A 20,301-nucleotide genomic window follows, 5' to 3' on the forward strand; every position below is an offset into this window, starting at 1 on the left:
TTTTATTTATCCGACGAGACTTCTGGTCGGTCGCTTTGAATTGGGCGGTCGGTGACGTCACTTCTCTGTCGGCCTGGCAGGTGCGCCACTCGTGCGGACAGCTTTTGTCAAAGACATTATGAGCCATTAAAGACTTTTGCCTGAAAAGTAGGCGTTACGCCGAAAGGGTTGTTGTGGCTGTAGGAACAAGCAAACGAAAATGCACGGGCTTGCTACTGGCTCTGTAGCTGAGCTACAGTGCTGTAGCTGAGCCACCTCCGCTGCATTGTACGGACAGAAGAGACCGATTGATTTATATGAAGGGAAAGGCACGGTAACTGCCTCGTTTGTTTTCTGTGGACACCTCAACCGCGCCGTAAGGGAAGGCAGGAAGGTGGAAGTGAACGTGGAAAGAGAGAAAGAGGAACCCTAGTGGAGGGCTGCGGAGTAATTTCGACCACATAGGAATGTTTACCATGCGCTGACATCGCACAGCACACGACGCCTCTTCGTTTCGCCTCCATCGAAACACAGCCGCCGAAGTCTTGTTCGAACCCGGGTACTTCGGCGCACTCGTCGGGCGTCTTACCATTGCACCACCCCGGCGAGACGGACAGAAGAGAAAATAGAGAAGAAAGAACAAGAAGAGGGAGAGAAAGATGCTCGCTGGCAACAACAGCCCTCGTCCACCACCGTAGCAACGGCGGGTACATTAACAGCCTACAACAGATATCAGTGCCAGGCTAGCCCCCGCCGCAAGCGGCGGTGACCTACCTGTCCCAGCCCCATCAAGGACAGGGTCAGCCACCCTTCACCACTTCTCCCTCACCTACCAAGACTATAAGCATAAAAAGACTTTCGCTTTAAACGCGCCCCGAAAGGGAGCATTTAAAGGGAAGCTGAAGCACTTTTCGAAAAAATTGAGTTTTCGGCAGCATTTAGTTGTTTTTGGTCCACTGAACAAGAATATCGCATTAAAAAAGGGCTGAAATAAACGCAAATAGCTGTTTTTTAGAAGAAAACGCGCGCCAGCGCCTCAGGGCGCCGAACGAACGCCACTGTCGCCTGTGAGTAGTCGGGACCGTCGTGACGTCATCAACGGGTGTCCCGCGGGTCTCCGGCCTGCACCGACGGCTTTTCTGCGTAGTGCGTTGCTAGCGCGTTGCTTCAGCTGGCTGGAAGGCCTAGTCTTGAAAATTTTGGATAGTGCGGGCAGTAGTGAACAGTTTGGACACTCGCCATATATAATCGAGCCATCAGCGGCTGCAGAAAACGGCGGAACCAACGACGCCGCGGAGTGCGCCGATGGAGAAAGTAACGCCGCGACATTTTCACGGGTTGGAAATCTCCTCTGGTACGTATGTTTTCCATAGGTGCTTGTTTTTACATATCTTTGCGAGGTAGATGTGCAAGTGGTAATAAAGTAAATCACGTCGAAACGCTGTAGCTTACTGGCAACTGCATAACATCCGAAATACCAGGCACCTGTAATATCTAATTCTAAACGCCGGCATGCTTACACGAGTCACGCGAGGTAAATCATTTGTTTTTCATTTATTTAGAGCACGGTGGATGCATTGCAAACTGTTGGCGGCCGCACCACAACTTGCAGGCTTTTGTCAGCAGTTTCCTTTGAGACGACCTGTGCCTCTGTAAGCCTGATTTTTACATTCTCTTCGCATGGCGAAGGGGGTGAAGTGGCAGCTTCTTCTTCAGGAGGCGTGTTCTCGAGCATTTCTGCCAGGACCTGAAAGGATATGAAATAAGCACAACACAAATGCCAGCCTACTATGAAGAAATACATAAACATTCATGAAAGCACTAACAAAAACATTTTCTTTCTTTAGTGTCAATAACCACATTGCTTTAGACCACATCCAAAGATTAGGAGCCTCAAGGAATTTACTATCCTGAGACGTGCTCTTCCCTGCACTCTGTTGTTTTGCATTGTGAAAGATGTTGCAAGATTCTGTTCAAAAAGGTCAGATTCATACTGATTAACAGCACAAGCGTGAGTGCAACTTTACTAACGAGCCCAGAAAACTACTGCCACTGCACCAATATGGTGCATTTTGACAGATATATGTTCAGAGGGTGAATGAGAGAGAATCCGAAAGTTAAACTCCGACCAAAGGTCTCAGTTTTATGCTGTACAGATATACCCCCGCGTACTGCAACGCTGATAGCACGCAATTAAAAAAAAAAATACTGTCCCACCGCGGTGGCTCAGTGGTTGTTTTGACGAATGTCGTCGAAAGGAAATAGACGGGCTGCCGAGTCACACCTTATTAACTGATGGGCCTTGTGCCGCCGACTGGTCGCTGCGGCGCACAGGATATTTTCCCACGATCCACTATACAGTTATGGCCCTCGGGTGCCAATTGCTAGGACGCTGATTTCGAGGCAGAGGGATTTGGCCCCGCCACAGCAGCCGCAATCCAGTTTTGGGAGATGCAAGGCCCCTGTGTAATATCCGATGTATGGAGATTCGGGCAGGAGAAATATTTCCCGAGCCCTTCGCCACTATGCCCTTCACATAGCTCTAGTCAGTTCGCGGTACGTTGAGCCACACAAGCAAACCACGGACTTGCACAAGCGTACCTTAAACACTTACCTCCCGCCGCTTTCTTTTGGCGAAGGCCGCTCTTGGAGGTGGCGAAGCGTTATTGTTGTACGGGAACACTGACCGAACGACTCCGGGCTTCAGTCGCGCTTATTTAATTGGAATTCCGAGTGCCCGCATCGTTCCCAAGCTCCGATAATAGTTACTGTCACGCAAATGGTTCGAGCACAACACAGTTGATTTCGTAGGTACGAAATTTTTCCTCTTCACGGCAGAGATCCACCGCGCTGAAAATTTGTCCTTTGGAAACGTGTGAAACACCACATCGTCCCGGCCGCCAGTGTTCGCGCAGCCGAATGCTGCGCAGAACGACGGCATGATGGCCACTTGTCGCTACACCCACTCCACACAGAACGCTCGTACAAGAAAAAACAAACGGCACTAGCAAAGGATTACGTTGAATCATCGTTCGCCACGCCAAAGCGCGAGACGCAGCGGAGCAAGCAATGCGGGACGGGCAGGACGGCCGGCCGGCTCCCCGTGAATGGCGTCACTTCCGCCAGCTCTCCAATTTTGCCATCCCCCAACCCGGCGCTTCCGGAGGCAACGGGGGCGTGCCCGCGGCGGGTTTTTAAAAGGCGATTGCGGCTGTTCTAACGGACAGAATCGAGAAAAAATTTACACACATGATTTTCGAGGTCTTTTCTTCCTAACCACAGCATTTCATGCAATTTGAAAACCGCTTCAGCTTCCCTTTAAAGGCGAAAGCCGTTTTAGGCTCGTAGAACTAAATCCTGTGAGCAAGTGTTGCACATGTGATCTGTGCGCGAGATTTCACATATTCCGCGAGATTCTGTGAGTTGTGTCCTTGTCTAGTGTTCCTGTCATCTGCAATCCCACACCTAAACGCGCAGCGCGAAGCGACGCGCAACAGGAGAGATGGTGTACCATCCAAACACTTGCTGGACAAAATCCGAGAGATACTGCGCCTTTCCTTACCTATAAACCAGTTATAATTATATGTAGCACTGCAAGAACACCGATAAGAGGCAAGGGATTAGATGCAAATGATACGAGAGCAAGAGTAGCCTTCAGCTATTTTCCCTTAGTTGTGTCTAAGAGACCCTCCAATTTTTACGATTTGTATAATTTCATACTTCACTAAGCTCAAAGCAGAACTTTTTGCCAAAGGTGAAAGTTTAACCGAGAACAGCAGCTGGAAAATATTGAATTTTTATGCCGCTTTGTTGCTGCATTGACGTAGTGTACGTTTTATTTTTTCTCCCAATAACACCTCCAGAAAGCTGTCATTGCTTGCAAAATTTATATTTTGGTCAATCATTTTGGTTTATTGCGAAGTACACAAAGCTCATGTTAGCAGTCGACAATCGGCAGGCCTAGTCGCATATCATGCATAAACAAGATCAATCACACAGTAAGGATACAGGCCAACAAAGTACCGAGCAAGTGTTTGAATAAACTAGCTTCTTGTTCCACAATACGCTCATAAAAGACAAATAAGAAAAATCGTTTTTTAAACTATGATGGTTTGGTTTGGTTTGCAGGGTTAACGTCCCAACTCAGGCTATGAGAGACGCGTAGTGGAGGACTCCAGAAATTTTGCCCAACTCGGGTTCTTAACCATACGCTGACCATGCACAGTACACGGGCGCCTTCCTTTTCGCCTCTATCGAAAAGCTGGGATTCGATCCGGCGTCGTTGAGAACAGTAGTCGAGCGCCGTAACCACTGCGCCACCCCGGAAATTAGATGTGTCAGTGTTCTGTACAATTTACAAGGTGTAAATTTTATACCTGACTTATTCAATATTTGCTGCTGCGTACATCAACATTCCTTTTCCTAGCCTAAGTGATCATATAGTCTTTTATTCTTATTTCGCGTTTGTTTGTTCGCTATATCCCGTAAAATTATCTGATTATCTGCATATGTCCTGTTCCCTCCATGACTTCTCAAAGGGTATTGTAGGATTCGTTTATAGAAAGGGAAAGGCGCGGTAACTGTCTCACTTGTTTTCTGTGGACACCTCAAGGGAAGGGAGGAGGGTGAGAGTGAAAGTGGAAAGGGAGACAGATGAGCCGTAGGGGAGGGCTACGGAGTAATTTCGACCACCTGGGGATCTCAAACGTGCGCTGACATCGCACAGCACACGACGCCTCTTCGTTTCGCCTCCATCGAAACGCAGGCCTCAACCTGAACGGGGAAGACAGATTCATCGCCAACCCGAAGAATCAGTCCCTACTAATTATGACCCCGGAGCTCGGCAGGGCGAAGCAGTACGAGCAAATTACGACCATAAAAATCGGGCCAGTTGAGATAGACGCAACTGCTCACGCGGCCATGCCGGAGGGCGGCAAGGGCGTCATATACGACGTTCCGCTGGACGTCACGGAGGAGAAAATTCGGCAGGGACTCAGAGATAACCCTGGCTATAATGGAGCGAAGAGGCTCGGGAAAAAGTCCAAAACCGTGCTCATCATTTTCAAAGACCAAGAAGTCCCGCGAGAGGTGTGGTTCAACGGATTGCTATACCGGTGCAACCTCTACAAAAAGAAATTCGATGTGTGTTACGCATGCGGCAACCTAGGACATCGGTCGGACGTCTGCCCGGACCCCACCAGCCCTCGATGCCGAGGGTGCAGAATGCTTAATCCACCGGAGGGGCACGAACAAGATTGCGAGCCGCAATGCCTACTGTGCGGCGGCTGCCACCCCCTGGGGCACAACCGCTGCAGAAGCATGTACCGGACCCCGCACATTCTCAAAGTTCGACAAGCAGAGAAAGAAGCCATCCAGGCTCAAAACAAGCAGCAAGAGCCAACGCAAACCCGGGGCAGATCGAGAGGAAGAGGCGACGCCGCGGGCACAACGGGCCGTGCGAGAGACTCCAGCGCATCCTTCACCAGAGATGAGCCCAGATCCAAGAGCAAGAACAGGGGGCCGCCACAACCACCGCCACCCAAGGACGACAAGAACCACAGGCCGAAGCCCGGGGAGACGCCGGCCGGACAAGCAAAGACGAATGAAGAAGTTAACACAGGCGGTAAGTCGGTCAGCTTCGCTAGCGGGGTCTCCAAGGAAAAAAACTTGGAACTTTCGGAATTACAACAAACTCAAGCCGAGCATAGCAAAGATATCAGAATCATTAAAGAAGACATCAAAGAGGTTAAAGAAACCCTCAAATCCCTAGTCGAGGTAATTAAAGAGTTAAAAGAGGCAAAATCTATACCTGCACCGGCACCTCCGATGCTCAGGCCGCCCGTCATACGGGGCCCCGGGGAGGCAAGCGAGAGCAATTGTGGCAGGGACAGTGACGACTCAGATGAAATGGATATCGATCAGGCTAGACCCGCGAAACGTACATCAGACGACACTAGTGTAATTGGACAAGCCAGAAAGCACGTGGCATTTAGAAAATTAGTCATGGATGAAATCATAGACTTCAAATTGAACCTGAATAAGAAACTCGAGGCGAGATTTGGAGTGCTAGAAACGATGCTTCAAGCCCTTTGCAACGCATCGGGTATACAATATCTAATCATAATGGATCCCAAAACGTCTAAAATTTGGCAATGGAATTGCCGGTCGTTGTCAATGAAGCGATGGCTCTTGCAACAGTACGTAGCTAGCCAGAACACAGCCTTTGGCAATGGCTCTGCAGGAAACGCGAGGTGTATGGAAGCTTGCGGGGTACAAACGCTACGATAGCGGGAAGGGAAGTAAAACACAGGTCGTGACGCACGTCAAAAAGAATGTCGCTGTCGTCCAGCACGAAGTAGGCAACAGGGAGACCGAAACGGTCTTTGTGGAAATCCTGACTGGTAAAAAGAACAGAGGCAGCATATTTCTACTCAATGTATACAGCTCCCCGAAGTGCACGAAGGCGAGGTTTGGCCCGATATTTAAGAGAGCGATTAGCCTGGCAGGTAAGAACCCACTAATAATAGCCAGCGATTTTAATGCCAGACATCGAGAATGGGGTTACACGACCAGCAGCCCGAAGGGTCACACGCTGTTGGAAGATATCAGTGAGTCAAACCTCTACATCGCTAACGAAATTAGATGCCCGACGAGGGTGGGCAACAGTGTGTCACCGGACACAAACCCGGACTTGACTCTCTGCCATAGAACTGGCATAGTCAAACGGACGAACAAGCATCAGGATCTAGGTAGCGACCACTACGTGCTAGAGATAGAACTAAGTAGGAAAGTGAGCGTTAAGCCCGCTGTGTATCGGACGGAAACCCAAGTGGATTGGGATAAATTCAGACAGATCAGAGAACGGGAAGAAATTGAAGATATAGAGTGCATTCAAAATTGGGCCGCCCAATTAATTACCCATGTCAATGAGGCCACCGAAGAAATTAAAGGCGAAGCTCTGCATGAGGCGATGGATAGCAGGCTATTCGGCAAGTTCAAAAAGAAAGAAGAGCTAACGAAAAAGCTCAAAAAGCAAAAGTGGAACCGCAATCTCAGGAGAGAGATAGCCAGACACAACGTCGCAATAGAAAAATACGCCCGGAAACTCGAGTCGCAACGTTGGGATAACAAATGCGACGAGATGGAGGGCACCATTAATGGGGCCAAGGCCTGGCAACTGCTCAGGTTCCTGATAGACCCCAGTAAGTCCAAAACGGCCGCCAACATAGAACAGGTCAAGGCGAGGTATAACTTTAAGGGTACGGACAAACAGCTCATTGACAAGCTCAAGTCCACGTACGTAGCTCCACCCGCCACAGCGCATTATAGAGATTACAACGGACCGGCGAACAGCGAGCTTGACGCGTCCATAACAGTGGCAGAAGTCAGAGCGGAGCTGCACGGCCTAAAAAGACGCTCTGCCCCCGGGCCGGACCTCGATAATAACAAGATGCTCGCACATTTGGACGACGAATCGATCAATGCCCTAACCAAATATTTAAATCAGGTAGGGGAGAGTGGTCAAGTACCCCAAGAGTGGAAGAGGGCTAAGATCACCCTAATCCACAAGCAGGGAAAACCACCGGGCTTGGAGAATCTCCGCCCAATGTCACTAACATCCTGCGTAGGCAAACTACTTGAGAAAGTTATTCAGAGGAGGCTAACCAAATACACCGAAGAGAATGATGCGTGGCCAGCTGAATTGGTCGGATTCAGGCCCGGCCTTTGTACGCAAGATACTATGCTCAGACTACATAACGATGTTGTCAGAGACTTCAGGAAAAAAAATACGAAAGCTATTCTAGGCTTAGACCTTGAAAAAGCTTTTGACAACGTCAGCCACGACGCCATTCTCGACGGGCTCGCTGAGCTTAGAGTAGGCGAAAAAACCTTCAACTACATTAGATCATTCCTGCGAGACCGGACGGCGATCATCAGCTTTCAGGGCTTATGTTCGGAGGAGTTCCCGCTGGGTAACAGAGGCACTCCGCAGGGGGCTGTGCTCTCACCTTTCCTTTTTAACATCGTAATGAGGAAGCTCCCCAGTAAGCTTGGCCATCTCGATGACTTAAAACTAAGCATCTACGCGGACGATGTGACCGTCTGGATGTGCGAAGGGAAAGACTCGTACATTACATCCAGGCTCCAAGAGGCAGCAGATATAATCAGAAATCACGCAGAGGGCGTAGGTCTATGCTGTTCGCCAGAAAAATCGGAGCTCCTGGTAATGACCAGAAGTAGTGGGAAGATAACTCCAGATATCAAAATTAAAGTCAACGGAAACGAAGTCCCGAAAGTAGATGAAATTAGAATATTAGGTATCATTATCAACCGCAGGGGTAGTAACAAAAGCCTGATTAAGAAATTAAAAGATCAGGCGGAAAAGATCAGCCGTTTTCGGCCAAGGAACGGGTTGTTGGGCCGCGGGCATGCTGCCGCATTCTATGCATGTTGAGCATGCGTTTACAAGCTTCTCAATGTCCCGATCGAGTCTTGGATACCAGAATACAGACCGAGCCAAGTTCTTCATGGCCGTTATACCTTGATGCCCGTCGTGCAGCATACGCAACATTGGTAGCCTCGCAGCCGTCGGAATTACCGCACGATGACCCCAGTATACAATTCCATGGCTGCAAGTCAGTTCGTCCTTCCTGTGCATATATGCGCGTAATGGCTCCTGACTGGGCTGCCAGTATCGTGGCCAGCCATTGTGAATGTATTGGCGGACTTGCGCGAGGTCGCTATCACTGCCCGTCATCTTGCCCTTATAAAAATGGGAACATCCTTTGAGTTCAATGTGAACTCAAAAAAGTCAGAAGGAAGCAACTTCCTCTGAACTGAGAATTGGCTACTGATTTTGAATTCACAGTGAATTAAATTTCTCTGACCATCCTGTGAATTTCCTGTGAATTTCCTTTGAGCTCCCAGGGAACAGACCGTTGTCAGTTTGAGTTGAGTTCACAGGCAGTGGCCAATTATTGGTTCAAAGGAAGTTCGAAGGAATGATGACTATGGGATATTTGGTGGATGTTCGAAGGAAGTAGGTTCAGACTGAAACATTTGTTTGTATGAGCTTATATTTATTTGAATAGATGTACTTCCTCTGTTTAGGCCTTGCAATTAGGCCTGCTTTCGAAGACCCTGCGACAAAAAATTGGGTCACTGTCCACAATCCCAGTGCAAACTTGCGCAACTGCCGGTGACCACCTTGGCTAGTACTCCATTGAGCAAGCAGGTGTAGGCTGCAAAAAGAAAAAAAAAACATTAGAAGCATGACTGCAATGAACAAGCTAGAGTCCATCCAGCCTTCCTTAGCTTTTGTAAATTAAATATACAGAGCACTGACAGTGTGAGCGCCATGCAGGCACCACAGCATTATGCATTAAGGCAAGCATTATGGCCCTGACCATCACTGAAAAGTCAGCTGTTTGGACAATATTGCAGAATGCTCTTGCATCACATGCACAGGCTATGAGCTCGAGGACTTACAGATAACAGCATCCAATTTTGGGCAGCCCAGTGCCTTTTTTGGAGCTTGTTCCTTGCGGGCATTGCAGACACGGCCATAGAGTGAGCTTTCTTCCAGTTCTTCGGGTGAGAACACAACCCGCACCAAGTTACATGCAAACTTTGTTGCTTGATTGCCCGCACTGAGTTTCATGCGGTCAATCAACTGCTGATTTACCATAATATTGCTGCCAATGTGCACCTGCAAGAACAAAAAGCAAATATTAGTACTATGACCAGTATTGTAACCAACAACAATATTCCTTGATATGCAATAAGAAAATGAAGGGGCTTTATAACCAACAAAAAACTTAGACCAGCTTAGGAACATTCAAAGAAATCCCAAAATGCATAATTAAGGTCATTTGTTTGCAAGTAAAAATACACATTCAAGAAGCCGTACTTTAACATGTACAACAATGAAGGCATACGAAAACTATTGGATGTTTTTGACACCTTCGCGAGCGGTGTTTTGATCTAATTTTGAATCAGGCCAAACATCTTTTAACATTTTTATTAGTGTAACCTGACAATTGTGTAATATGTATTTAAAGTAACTAGCCAAAAAGAGGGCACATAATGCCCCGTAAAGGATTGTGCGCTAATAGTGCATTGCTATAGCAGAAGAAAAAACAAGAAATAAGATATTTTTTAACGACCTAATTTATGCTTGCATTTCAACAATAAAAAAAAACAACAGATTTTAAGTCAGAAAATAAAGGGATTTACTCATCATTAACATTGCAAAGGCCATTAAAAGCCAGTTTAGACAGAGCACAGTGCCCACATTGTCACCTCCTGTTTAAAAATACTAACATCCTTTTCGTACATCAGAAGCTCAACCAATTAAAAAAAACTGCCAATGAAGGTTTAGCAAAAGCATGCACTCCCTGCTCTGTATGTGCTACTTTGAGGCAACATTTAGTTTCCAGCTTGCACAGGTAGCTTTCATAATTTAACCCCTCAAGCGCTTTGGACAAGCAGCTCGTCCTTGCAAAGATGCCCTCAAGCCATTTTGGACGAGTGCTTGTCCTTGCAGGATAGATCCTCGCCCTGAGAGTTTTAGGTGAGTACAGCGCTCCTCTGTACTCACCTAAGGCTTAGGTCATGCGCCATTTGACAGATGGCACCACTGACCCGTTAACTGCTTTTTGTTCTACCGCTTGAAAGCCTTTTAAGCAGCCTTAATGAGAAAAATGGTGCCTGGTAGAGGCAATGCATGCACTGTTGGCCCGTCATCGCGGGAAAGAAGCTTTTCTTCGTTGCCATCCTCGCCATCCGAAGATGGCTCAGACACCAATTTTTGCATTGTTATGGGAAGTGAAGACGACAGTGATGACATGAGTAGTTCTTCCGACGAAGATGATGACAGCTCAGACGATACTATTGCGAGTTCTGTGTCAATGGATGAAAATTGACAACATTCCGATGAAACCCCCTGGGCTTCCATTCTTGGTCGTCCCTTGTAAAACATTTCCAGTTACCTCGCTATATGTTACTCGACTAGATTGCTGCTTATTGGCGGGCAGTTGATTTTTCACGTAATGAGCAATAAACTTCACTGCGCTCATTTGACTTAGTTTCTGGTTCAAATATTTTTGTCTCGGATACCTCCTTTTTTATTACACTACCAATAGAAACCAGCAGTAAAATAAAAACTAAAGGGACACTTAAGCTCCGCCTTTAAGGGTATGATGCGACCAGTGTAGGCTACCACCCAACATATAAAGCCCTGCTTTAACAAAGCTGTATCAACATTGCGTAGCCTAGGTGTAGCAAGCCTGACTCAGCATTGAAGAGCACTGGAATGTTGATTCGTATTTCACCTTCCCACCTCAAATGAACGACCGGAGTTAGCAGCTCCTCCTAACTTTTGGATATCATGTGGTCTCGTTAAGCCACACAAATCATCGAAGAATGTGTGTTCGGCCATGCCACTTGCCAGCGCCATGCTCTTGATGTTTCACTCACAACACAGACAACAAATTTTCATGTAATGGGGCCTTTAACGATATCGTAATTTTAAGCAATTTTAGCTAGAAATCTCGAAATAATAGTGCTCAAGGGGTTAAAGTGAAATTGAACTATTGTTGGATCAGCTTAAGAAGCCACAACTCCTTCTCAAAGGAGACCCTCCTGGCAATACCATGGTGGTTAATTGCCTTTGACTTGCCAGAGTGACATTGCAGGTGGCTGTCAGGTGCAAGTGGATTATATGCACATTAGCTTGAATACCATGATGACTGGCCCAAGTCGCTAAAATGACTGATTAGAGGAGCACCAGCTGCGTCATTCGAGTTGTAGTGCAAAAAGATGGCCTTCCGAGATCGATAACCTAAGAAATTGCTGAATATTAAACAAGCTAATGGAAATCTCTTTTCTGATGAAAAGGGCTTTGCTATAGCCCAAGCGAAGTATGCTCAACAGGAAGCGTAAACAAAAGTAACCTTGCACTTCCGATCACTACAGCTTTCACAAAAACTCTTCCAAATCAATATACACACGAATGAAGTAACAGTCACTAAAATGAAAGGAAGCAGTTGGGATTTTTTTTCATGGTTGTTTTGACGAATTTAAGAAAATAGCCCTGTCTGTCTTTTGTCGTTTCTATCAAATTGACATTCATTTAAAAATATCATAATGCTACTAATTATGCAGTCTGTGAGCCCAGCCTCATAAACAGCATCCCAGCCAGGGCAGCCGCTTTTCAGTGGAGCCGAAACGCAAGGTGCCCGTGTGCTCTGTGTTGTCGGTGCACGTTAAAGCACCCCAGGTGGTCGAAATTTCCAGAGCCTTGCACTACAGTATCTCTCATAGCCTGAGTCGCTTTGGACATTAAACCCTAAGAGCCAACCAATCATAAAGAGCATTGCTTCTTGCCTATCTTTGAATTCAGTGACTGCTGACTTCATTCACATGGATAATGAGCTCCTCGTTTCCCTATCCCTGCACACTTCTCAATGGAAGTGCATGACTTGTGGCAGTGCTATCATAAAGCTAGAACCAAGTTCTTGTGTGACCCTTAAAAATGTTTCATCGAGAAAGGCAGTAATGAGCACAACCATGCAGACACTAGACTAAAGCAACTAACCTGAGCCTCGGTTGGCAGTACAACTGCTTGAGTTGTACACGCAGCATTATTAACGGATTCCGTCAGCTGATTGACCAGCTCAGCAACATCTGAAAAAAACAAAAAAGGAAAGCTGGAACAAAACATACTATTTCATCACTAGCAGCAGCAGCCCATGTAACATTCACCACAGGAGAAAAGCCTTTTCTTTGCCCTTGACTGCATGACCAACCCTTTTCTGTCACCAAATGCGCCATTCAAAATTTAGCTGCTAGACACTGGCATCACTCACGCACTCAAGGCGCCCTATCAGCGGTACATAATATAGGGGATGCTGATAGCAATTGATGAAGCCAATGCTGACATCCCACTTCTGATCTCTTTGTTCGCTGTGGAAATGCCTGGATTGAATTAACTGCGGAGGACGTTGTAACTACAGTGCAACTGACGGGTGCTGATATTGCTTAGAATGAATTCATGGGTGCGAATGATGATGCCGAGATAGCTGTGAGTGCTTTAACAGAAGTTAGTCAGATCACATCCCTGAAACAGTTTGTCGGTAGCAAGGGCCTTGAAGAGGTCAGCATGCAATATACATGTATGGCGGCAGCAATACGCCATACATTTGGACAAAAGCTGACACTCGAGTGTGTAGCTGATACTCGATAGCCCATGCTTCACCTATCTCGTGTCTGTCTTTCGTGTCGACATTTGCTAACATGGTGTAGTGACCGAGTTAAGTTAGGCAGATTGCTGAGCCAGGTGCCGAGCTTGGACAAGTATAAATTTCCTGTTGTGAAAAAAAAAAAAAAAACACCACCTAAGTGACCAAAATGGCACAGGAAAATGAAGCGCATGCCATAAGGATTCCAAGGTCCAAGACAGGACGAGGCCACATATGATAATTTCATACAAATTTAGATTTTTTGCTGTCCCTCCTGCGCTCATTCTAGATGCACCTCATCATTTGCAGGAGACTCTGAGGTTAAAATCTGAGGGAATCAAGGGTTCCATTCAGATACGCCATCCACAGTAATGCAAGAGCACCACAGACCTGCCGCAGCCATCTGGCTACAACTTACACCCCGTGAATGTGTTTGAACCTAATGCAGCTCTCCGGGTTCACTGGAGCGTTGTTGTCACCGACCACTCCAGAATAGAAAGGAAATCAATCCCGCGCCCGTTTTAAGGCATCGGCTTGAGCAGCACAAATCAGCACAGGTGCTCACCTTGAGTGGCATTTGTTTACCATGCATTTTCATGCAGCTATCACATACGACAACAGGCTCAATCTCAGATGCATGCCGATCCCAAGCAATGACATGTGACACGCAAGTCACTGTAACACAAACAAAGCATGCTTGCAGAGCAGGAGTGGCAGCAGTTCATCTGCTACGTGCACTACAAGCATGGTGGTTGGTGGCGTCATGCAGCAGCGCCACGGTGTAGCTGAGCGCTACTGTACACCACCTATAATGTGTCGCAAAGACAACTACAGGAGGAACACCAATCCTAATCCTCAGTGTAGGGGGAACCTTATTGCAGCAACATAATCTTACTGGTGCTTTTACTAGGACATGCTACAGACCAAGAGGTCTTATTCATTTAAGAGTTAGCACTTGAATTTGTTATGCTTTACGTAGCATCTGGTGGCACAGCAAATAATTTCAGTCTCATGGCAATGGAGATCAGCATTCCAATGGCTTCAGAAAAAAGCGATCACATACCAAGCATCTGACGTGCTTCATCTCTTGCGGCCTTATATTTCTTCATTCTTTTTTTTTTGCAGACCCCACTTCATCCTCAAGCTCCAGGACTCTCTTTTTTGCATCTGTTGGCTTAGACATTTTGTCACAGCTGCAGCTTTCCTGCAAAACGACATGTGGCAAGGTCTATTCACTAAATTGTATTGGCACTCAAATGCATCATACAAAAATTATTCAGTATAACGCATTGTGCAGATATCTGGTTCCACACATGAGATTAGCAAAATAGTGACCAAATGAAGACCACTGACAAGAGAAACGTAGCATGGACACTGTTTAGGGTTCAAAGCAACACTTCTTAAGGAGGAACATTAGCCCTTGAGCAAACCTTGGCACAGAAAAGGAAATGGTAATGTTTAACTGCGAGCTGACACCATCCAGCATCACTACTGCTCAAGTGGGCAGAATGCCCACTTGAGCAGTAGTGGACAAAACAAAGGATGCATTTCCAGAAAAACAGTTTGAGCTCCCACGCATACCGTAAAACATAGCCACTCTGCTTTATGGTAGGTTCATGGTGTTTTATGTCCCAAAGCGACTTAAGCTATAGCGATGAGGGATGCCGTAGTGGTGGGCTCACCTGGGGTTTTTTAATGTGCAAATGACATCATACAGTACACAGTCAACTTGCATTTCACCTCCACTGAAATGCGGCCATGAATGCTGGGATTGTACCCATGTACAGTCGTGAGCTTTATGAAAGGGAGCATGCGATCCCGTGGCAGGTAGCCTCATCCAGAAGTAGTGGCAAAGTGCAACGGCAGCATTGAAAATGAAGTGGAGAGAGCGGTGCCCTTCCACCTGTTGGCCGTACCCCATGCACTGGGAGCAACTTTTACATAGGCAGCTAAAAATCATTGCAGCATTATGCTGTTGGTAACTGATATCACTGCTTGCTTTGCTATGCTCTGACCTAGCAACCCAGCGTAGGCTGGTAACTCAGGCAAAAGCGGCAGCCCAGGCCACTGGAGTCTTAGAATGGAGACTCCACACACTGCCTCCCCACCACACACACTTTTTTTTTTCACTTTTTTTAATAAAGTTTTCTCTCTCTGCGCGAAATCTGAGGAATGGCTGGTAGCGAAGAAAGGAAGCATGTTTGACGCTTCAATAAAAAGAAACAAACAAATGAATATGAAAGTAAATGAATGCGACAACACGTTAGGCGCTTTTTTCTGCTTAAACTTAAGTCGCCTGCAGCTGTGAAAGCGTCCGTTTCGCTGCTACACTACCAATTGTCTCGGAACGAGCACCCTGGGCATCTTTAAAACTTATTCTAAATCAGCTTCAATAATCAAGGAGCTGCCATTCTCCATGCCGCACCGTTCCGAAACGACGATGCGGGCAGGGTGTTTTTTTTTTTTTTTTTTTTTTTTTATATAGAGCCCAAATTGGGAAGCCTACTCCTGTTAACACGAAACACCGAGAATTGCCATTTGCTGTGTAAACAGGGAGAATCAGGTCCACGTAACGACAGCAGCCGCGTTTATTCTACTTCTTATTTCCGCAAATTCAGTTCATTATGCATTTTTGTTTTAATTTCACGCAATTCCCGGAATCAACTGTCTACCTCTTTCACCATGTGCACTACTGTCACCTGCCGGTTAACACAATGCGGTCGTAATGCGGGCATGTAAACTACTTCGCGACGCGACTCACCGCGAGTAGCAAAGGAAGGTGTTTCACAGGTAAACATTATCAAGACACGAATACGAAAAGAGACAAGAGACGTTTGACTACTTACCCACTCTGAGAATGAACGTAGGAGAGTACGACCCCTCCTTCCACTGGGCATGTAGTACTCCTTGGTTTGGAATAATCTTCCAGTATTTGGGATTATCCATCAGTTTCGCCTGCAGTTCTTTTGATTGTAGGTTTCTTACAGGGTATACGTCCCACTTCTGAGCGGTCGCCCATTTAACCAAGACATGATCGGCCATTTGCACTACTCACGTAAAGAAAACACGACGAACACAACGAACGCGAACAATCAACTTTCTACGGTCATGAAACACATAGTGAAGCATGCCGCCGGCTGTTTTCACGAAAACGATAGCGCTAGAGTCTCAAGCGCCATTGCAAACTTTTAAATGCATTTTTGCAAACTTCACAAACTTTCAAAATAAAACTTATAATTTATAAACAACCTTAAACGTTTGTTTTTTTTTAGTAGTAATATGTGATGCGTAACAAAACACAAAATAATTTAAGCAAATTATTGCCACAAGCAGCTGCAGCGCCCTTTTTTTTTTTGCAGCGGAATTCTTGTGGTGCATGTCAATCTTCATTGGTTTTACCGTTTTACTCGCCGTGAGAACGTTGGTTTTACTGGCGTATTCGTAACCTCGGCTGCGGGGGCTTCTGTGCGTGGTGGTACCGACGTACCGACGTCGCTGACGTATTAATTGCTGGTCTTTAAACTGTGATAGGAGGTAAACAAGCTTGACTTTCGTGAACAATGTGACATCCGGTACTAGGCACATCGTGAAGTGCATTTAACTGCAGGCTTTTGAAGCCGTTATCGATGGTGCTGCGGTAACCGCCTACCCGTCGAACGCACTGGAAATGCCACCACGGTAAAAGCGTACTTGCGCGACGTCAACGTCGCGCCGTACCGAAGTGCACTAAATCACGACGGAAGCAGGCCGCGCTTGCTAACAGCGTCGCCCTTGGCGTCGCTGCGAGCCAAGAGTTGCCAGGCTGCAATGCCGACGCAAATACTGACGAACCCTGCCAGCCCTGCGCCGAGCTTTGTTGCGTACCGTGTCAGAGTGCTGAAGCAGCGGTCACGGATGTATGTATGTACATGCCGTCTCGCGCATGCATCGCCATCGAACCAGCGGGCTGCGAAAGCGATGAATTAGAACCACCTGGCATTCTTTAACATGTATGAAAATTCTTGAATGTATTATATTTTATCTTAAAAAAATCAGAGGGGCAAGAAATAGACCAAGTAATGCCACACGCACAAAAATAAGCACAAGAAATGAATGAAAAGAAAGTTATCTTTACACTTAAGGACAAAGGAAGGAAGGTGGTGAATATTATTGGTCCTTGTGTGGCGACTAAGAAGAAACTTGCGCTAAAAATAAGATCTAGCGCGTGAAAAAAAAAAGCAGGGATTTAATATCAAATGAAAAAGAAAATTAAAATGATGTTTACTTGCATAACAAAGAAACGAATGCGATTTTGTATATTTTGATAAATGTATAATTGGTTTATTCAAAAAAGTTGAGAAGTTAAAAAAGTGCAAGGGATACTAATGAAAGAAAAAAAACGAGAAGTCTAGCTGAAAAGAAAAATGAGCTTCGTATGTTTTCGCTTAAGAACAAAAAAAAAAGAAGGTATGATGCATAAAGAGTAAAGAGAACTTTCTCTTTACTTGAGGAAAAACAAAGGAAGGTCATTATTGATATTGCCAAAGAGAGCCAGTTTAAAAATGAGCTTCCTTCTGTCAAAAGAAAGGAAAGTCTCAACAAGGTGAGCTCAAAGGAAACTTCCTTTAGTCAAAAGAAAGGAAAAGTCTATAGGAAGGCTGTACAGGAAGCAAAAAGGAAAAACAAAGGAAGTAAAAAGGAAAATTCGATTTTCATAAGGGTGGCCAAATCACTCGCTGAGAGCGGACCAGAATTTAGGTGATCTGTTAGAAGAACGTACTCACGCGCATCATCTTCTGCAATCTTAGCGTTTTGCTTCTCCCGCACAGGCAAACGGCTAAGGGTATCGGCAGGAATCAGTGCTTTCCCTGGTTTGTACTGAATTTTGTAGTTGTAGGCGCTCAGCAGGAGAGACGAACGCTGAATCCGTGCAGCGGCCATGGCTGGAACGGGCTTGTCGGGGCTGAAAAGGCTCACGAGAAGTCTGTGATCAGTGACGAGCGTGAACTGATTCCCGAGCAGATATTCCCGGAACTTTGTAACACCAAATACTACCGCCAATGCCTCTCTTTCAATCTGCGCGTAATTGCGCTCAGCAGCTGAAAGAGTTCGCGATCGGAACCCGATTGGTAGATCTTGCCCATTTATTCTGTGGTATAGTACGGCGCCAACGCCACTCGATGATGCATCGGTTTCCAAGAAAAGGGGCTTACTTGGATAGTAGTGTGTCAAGAACTTTGCTTCCTCTAGCAGCCGCTTCGTTGTCCGGAAAGCGTTATCTTGTCTCGCCCCCCACTTCCAGCGTGCGTTCTTTCTTAGTAGTTCATGCAGCGGCTCCAGAACCATAGCCAAATTTCCCAGAAATGCGTGGTAATAGGTTACAAACCCCAAGAATGCCCGCAGTTCCGCAACGCACGTTGGCTTCGGCATCTTTGCTATGGCGGCAGTGTTATCTGCCTTAGGTAACACCCCGTCCGCGCTTATACGATGCCCCAGAAATTCAACTTCTGCTTGCCGAAACTTGCATTTCTGGGGATGCAACTTCACACCATGCTGCCGGAAACGCCTGAAAACTTCACGCAGTGTGTCAGAGTTCCCGTGTTTTTCCGCGACTACTATGTCGTCCAGGTAAACTTGAACGCCGGAATGCCTTGCGGGATGCCTTCCATACGTCTCTGAAAAATTGCAGGAGCAGAGGCTGCACCAAACGGAAGTCGATTGAAGCAAAACAGGCCTTTCGGGGTGTTTACGACCAAAAGCTTCCTGGTTTCCTCATCAAGCGGCAACTGATTGCAAGCATCTTTCAAGTCGATAGTGCTGAAGACTTCACCACCGTTTAGGTTGGCGAAAATAACCCGTATTTTCGGCAATGGGTACTGCTCCGTAACGCATGCAGAGTTTGCGGTCACCTTAAAATCACCAGACAACCGAATGGAACCATTCTTCTTGATCACGGGAACCAGAGGCGTGGCCCAATCCGCACTGTCGATAGGCGAGAGAATGCCATCTTTAACAAGCCGGTCTATTTCATTAGACACTTGCTCCCGCATTGTATATGGCACAGAACGAGCTTTGCAGAAACGCGGTTTCGCATTTTCATGCAACCGCAGATGAACTGTGGGACCGTTAATGCGCCCTAGACCTGGCGTAAACAAATCACTGAACTCTTCTAACAGTGCGCTAACGGAAGGTTGGTGCGACAAATCTTGCTCACCAGAGGTTGCATCGCTGGCAATGCTGAGGACGGGTCTTCCGCTATGCTCAAATGCGCTGATGATGTCACGTCCGCAAAAGTCCGGGCCAGCGCACTGCAGCACGGTCAGCGTCGCTTCCAAGGTTTTTCCCGCGTACGAGACAGGAAGCTTGAGCTGGCCCTTCACGGGGAGCTTGCCGAGGAAGCAGGACAACTGCAAAGACATCTTGAGTAGCGCAGGCCAGGCATGCCGATGCTTGCAGTAGGTTTTCCACGTGATGATGGTGACCGGCGAGCCTGTGTCTACTTGCATCTTGATCGGAATCCCGCTACAACGGAATGTGCGAATAATGGGCGTGGTCAAGTTAACAGACGCAGTGTACAAACTAAGTAGACAAAGTTCGTTGCCGTCACTTGACGAGGAATGCTCTTCACAAAGTGCCACTCCTGGGTGTTTCAACGCGCACATTTTAGCTAGGTGCCCTTTCCGTCGGCAGCGAAAACACTTCGCCCGGCGAAACTTGCACTTCCCTGCCTTGTGCTCAGTGCTAACGCAACACGGGCAAGCGTCACCTGGGCTTGGTTTAGATGCCGTGTGCGTACCAGTTTTGTGGCAATACGGTTGGCCCTGCTGCTTGCTCCTCACGGCATTAATATTGCCATGATCATTTGTCTTATCCATGTGGTCCACGTTAAGGGCTGCCATCTCTGCCGCTAACGCTATATCCTCGGCTTCTTTCAGCGTTAGCGAAGCTTTTGACAAGAGTTTCCGCTGAACGCCGGTGTCACGCAGACCGCAAACAAGTCTGTCTCGTAACATCCTGTCCCTTGCATCGCCAAAGTTGCACCTACAGGCTTGCTTCCGAATTTCGGCAATAAAGTCCTTCATTGTTTCGTCCGGACGCTGGC

General features: G+C 46.8%; 2 protein-coding genes across 2 annotated transcripts in view; one reads left to right on the top strand and one right to left on the bottom strand.

The window, feature by feature from the left end:
* LOC146173978 (venom metalloproteinase Antarease-like) overlaps nucleotides 1–20,301 on the top strand; it is a 121,026-nt gene that overhangs the window by 12,376 nt on the left and 88,349 nt on the right. The gene's annotated exons all lie outside the window — the stretch shown is intronic.
* LOC146173979 (uncharacterized) lies at nucleotides 8,851–16,334 on the bottom strand. Its single transcript, XM_084584841.1, has 5 exons — nucleotides 16,067–16,334; nucleotides 14,284–14,424; nucleotides 12,578–12,666; nucleotides 9,469–9,688; nucleotides 8,851–9,221 (listed from the first exon to the last, which is right to left on the bottom strand). Exons 2-5 carry the CDS (start codon nucleotides 14,327–14,329, stop codon nucleotides 9,139–9,141), a joined length of 438 nt encoding a protein of 145 aa, XP_084440967.1. The 5' UTR covers nucleotides 14,330–14,424; nucleotides 16,067–16,334; the 3' UTR covers nucleotides 8,851–9,138.

The sequence above is a fragment of the Amblyomma maculatum genome, chromosome 11 (assembly GCF_055883805.1).
Source record: "Amblyomma maculatum isolate TAMU_Amacu chromosome 11, ASM5588380v1, whole genome shotgun sequence".
In the NCBI taxonomy this organism is placed as follows: domain Eukaryota; kingdom Metazoa; phylum Arthropoda; class Arachnida; order Ixodida; family Ixodidae; genus Amblyomma; species Amblyomma maculatum.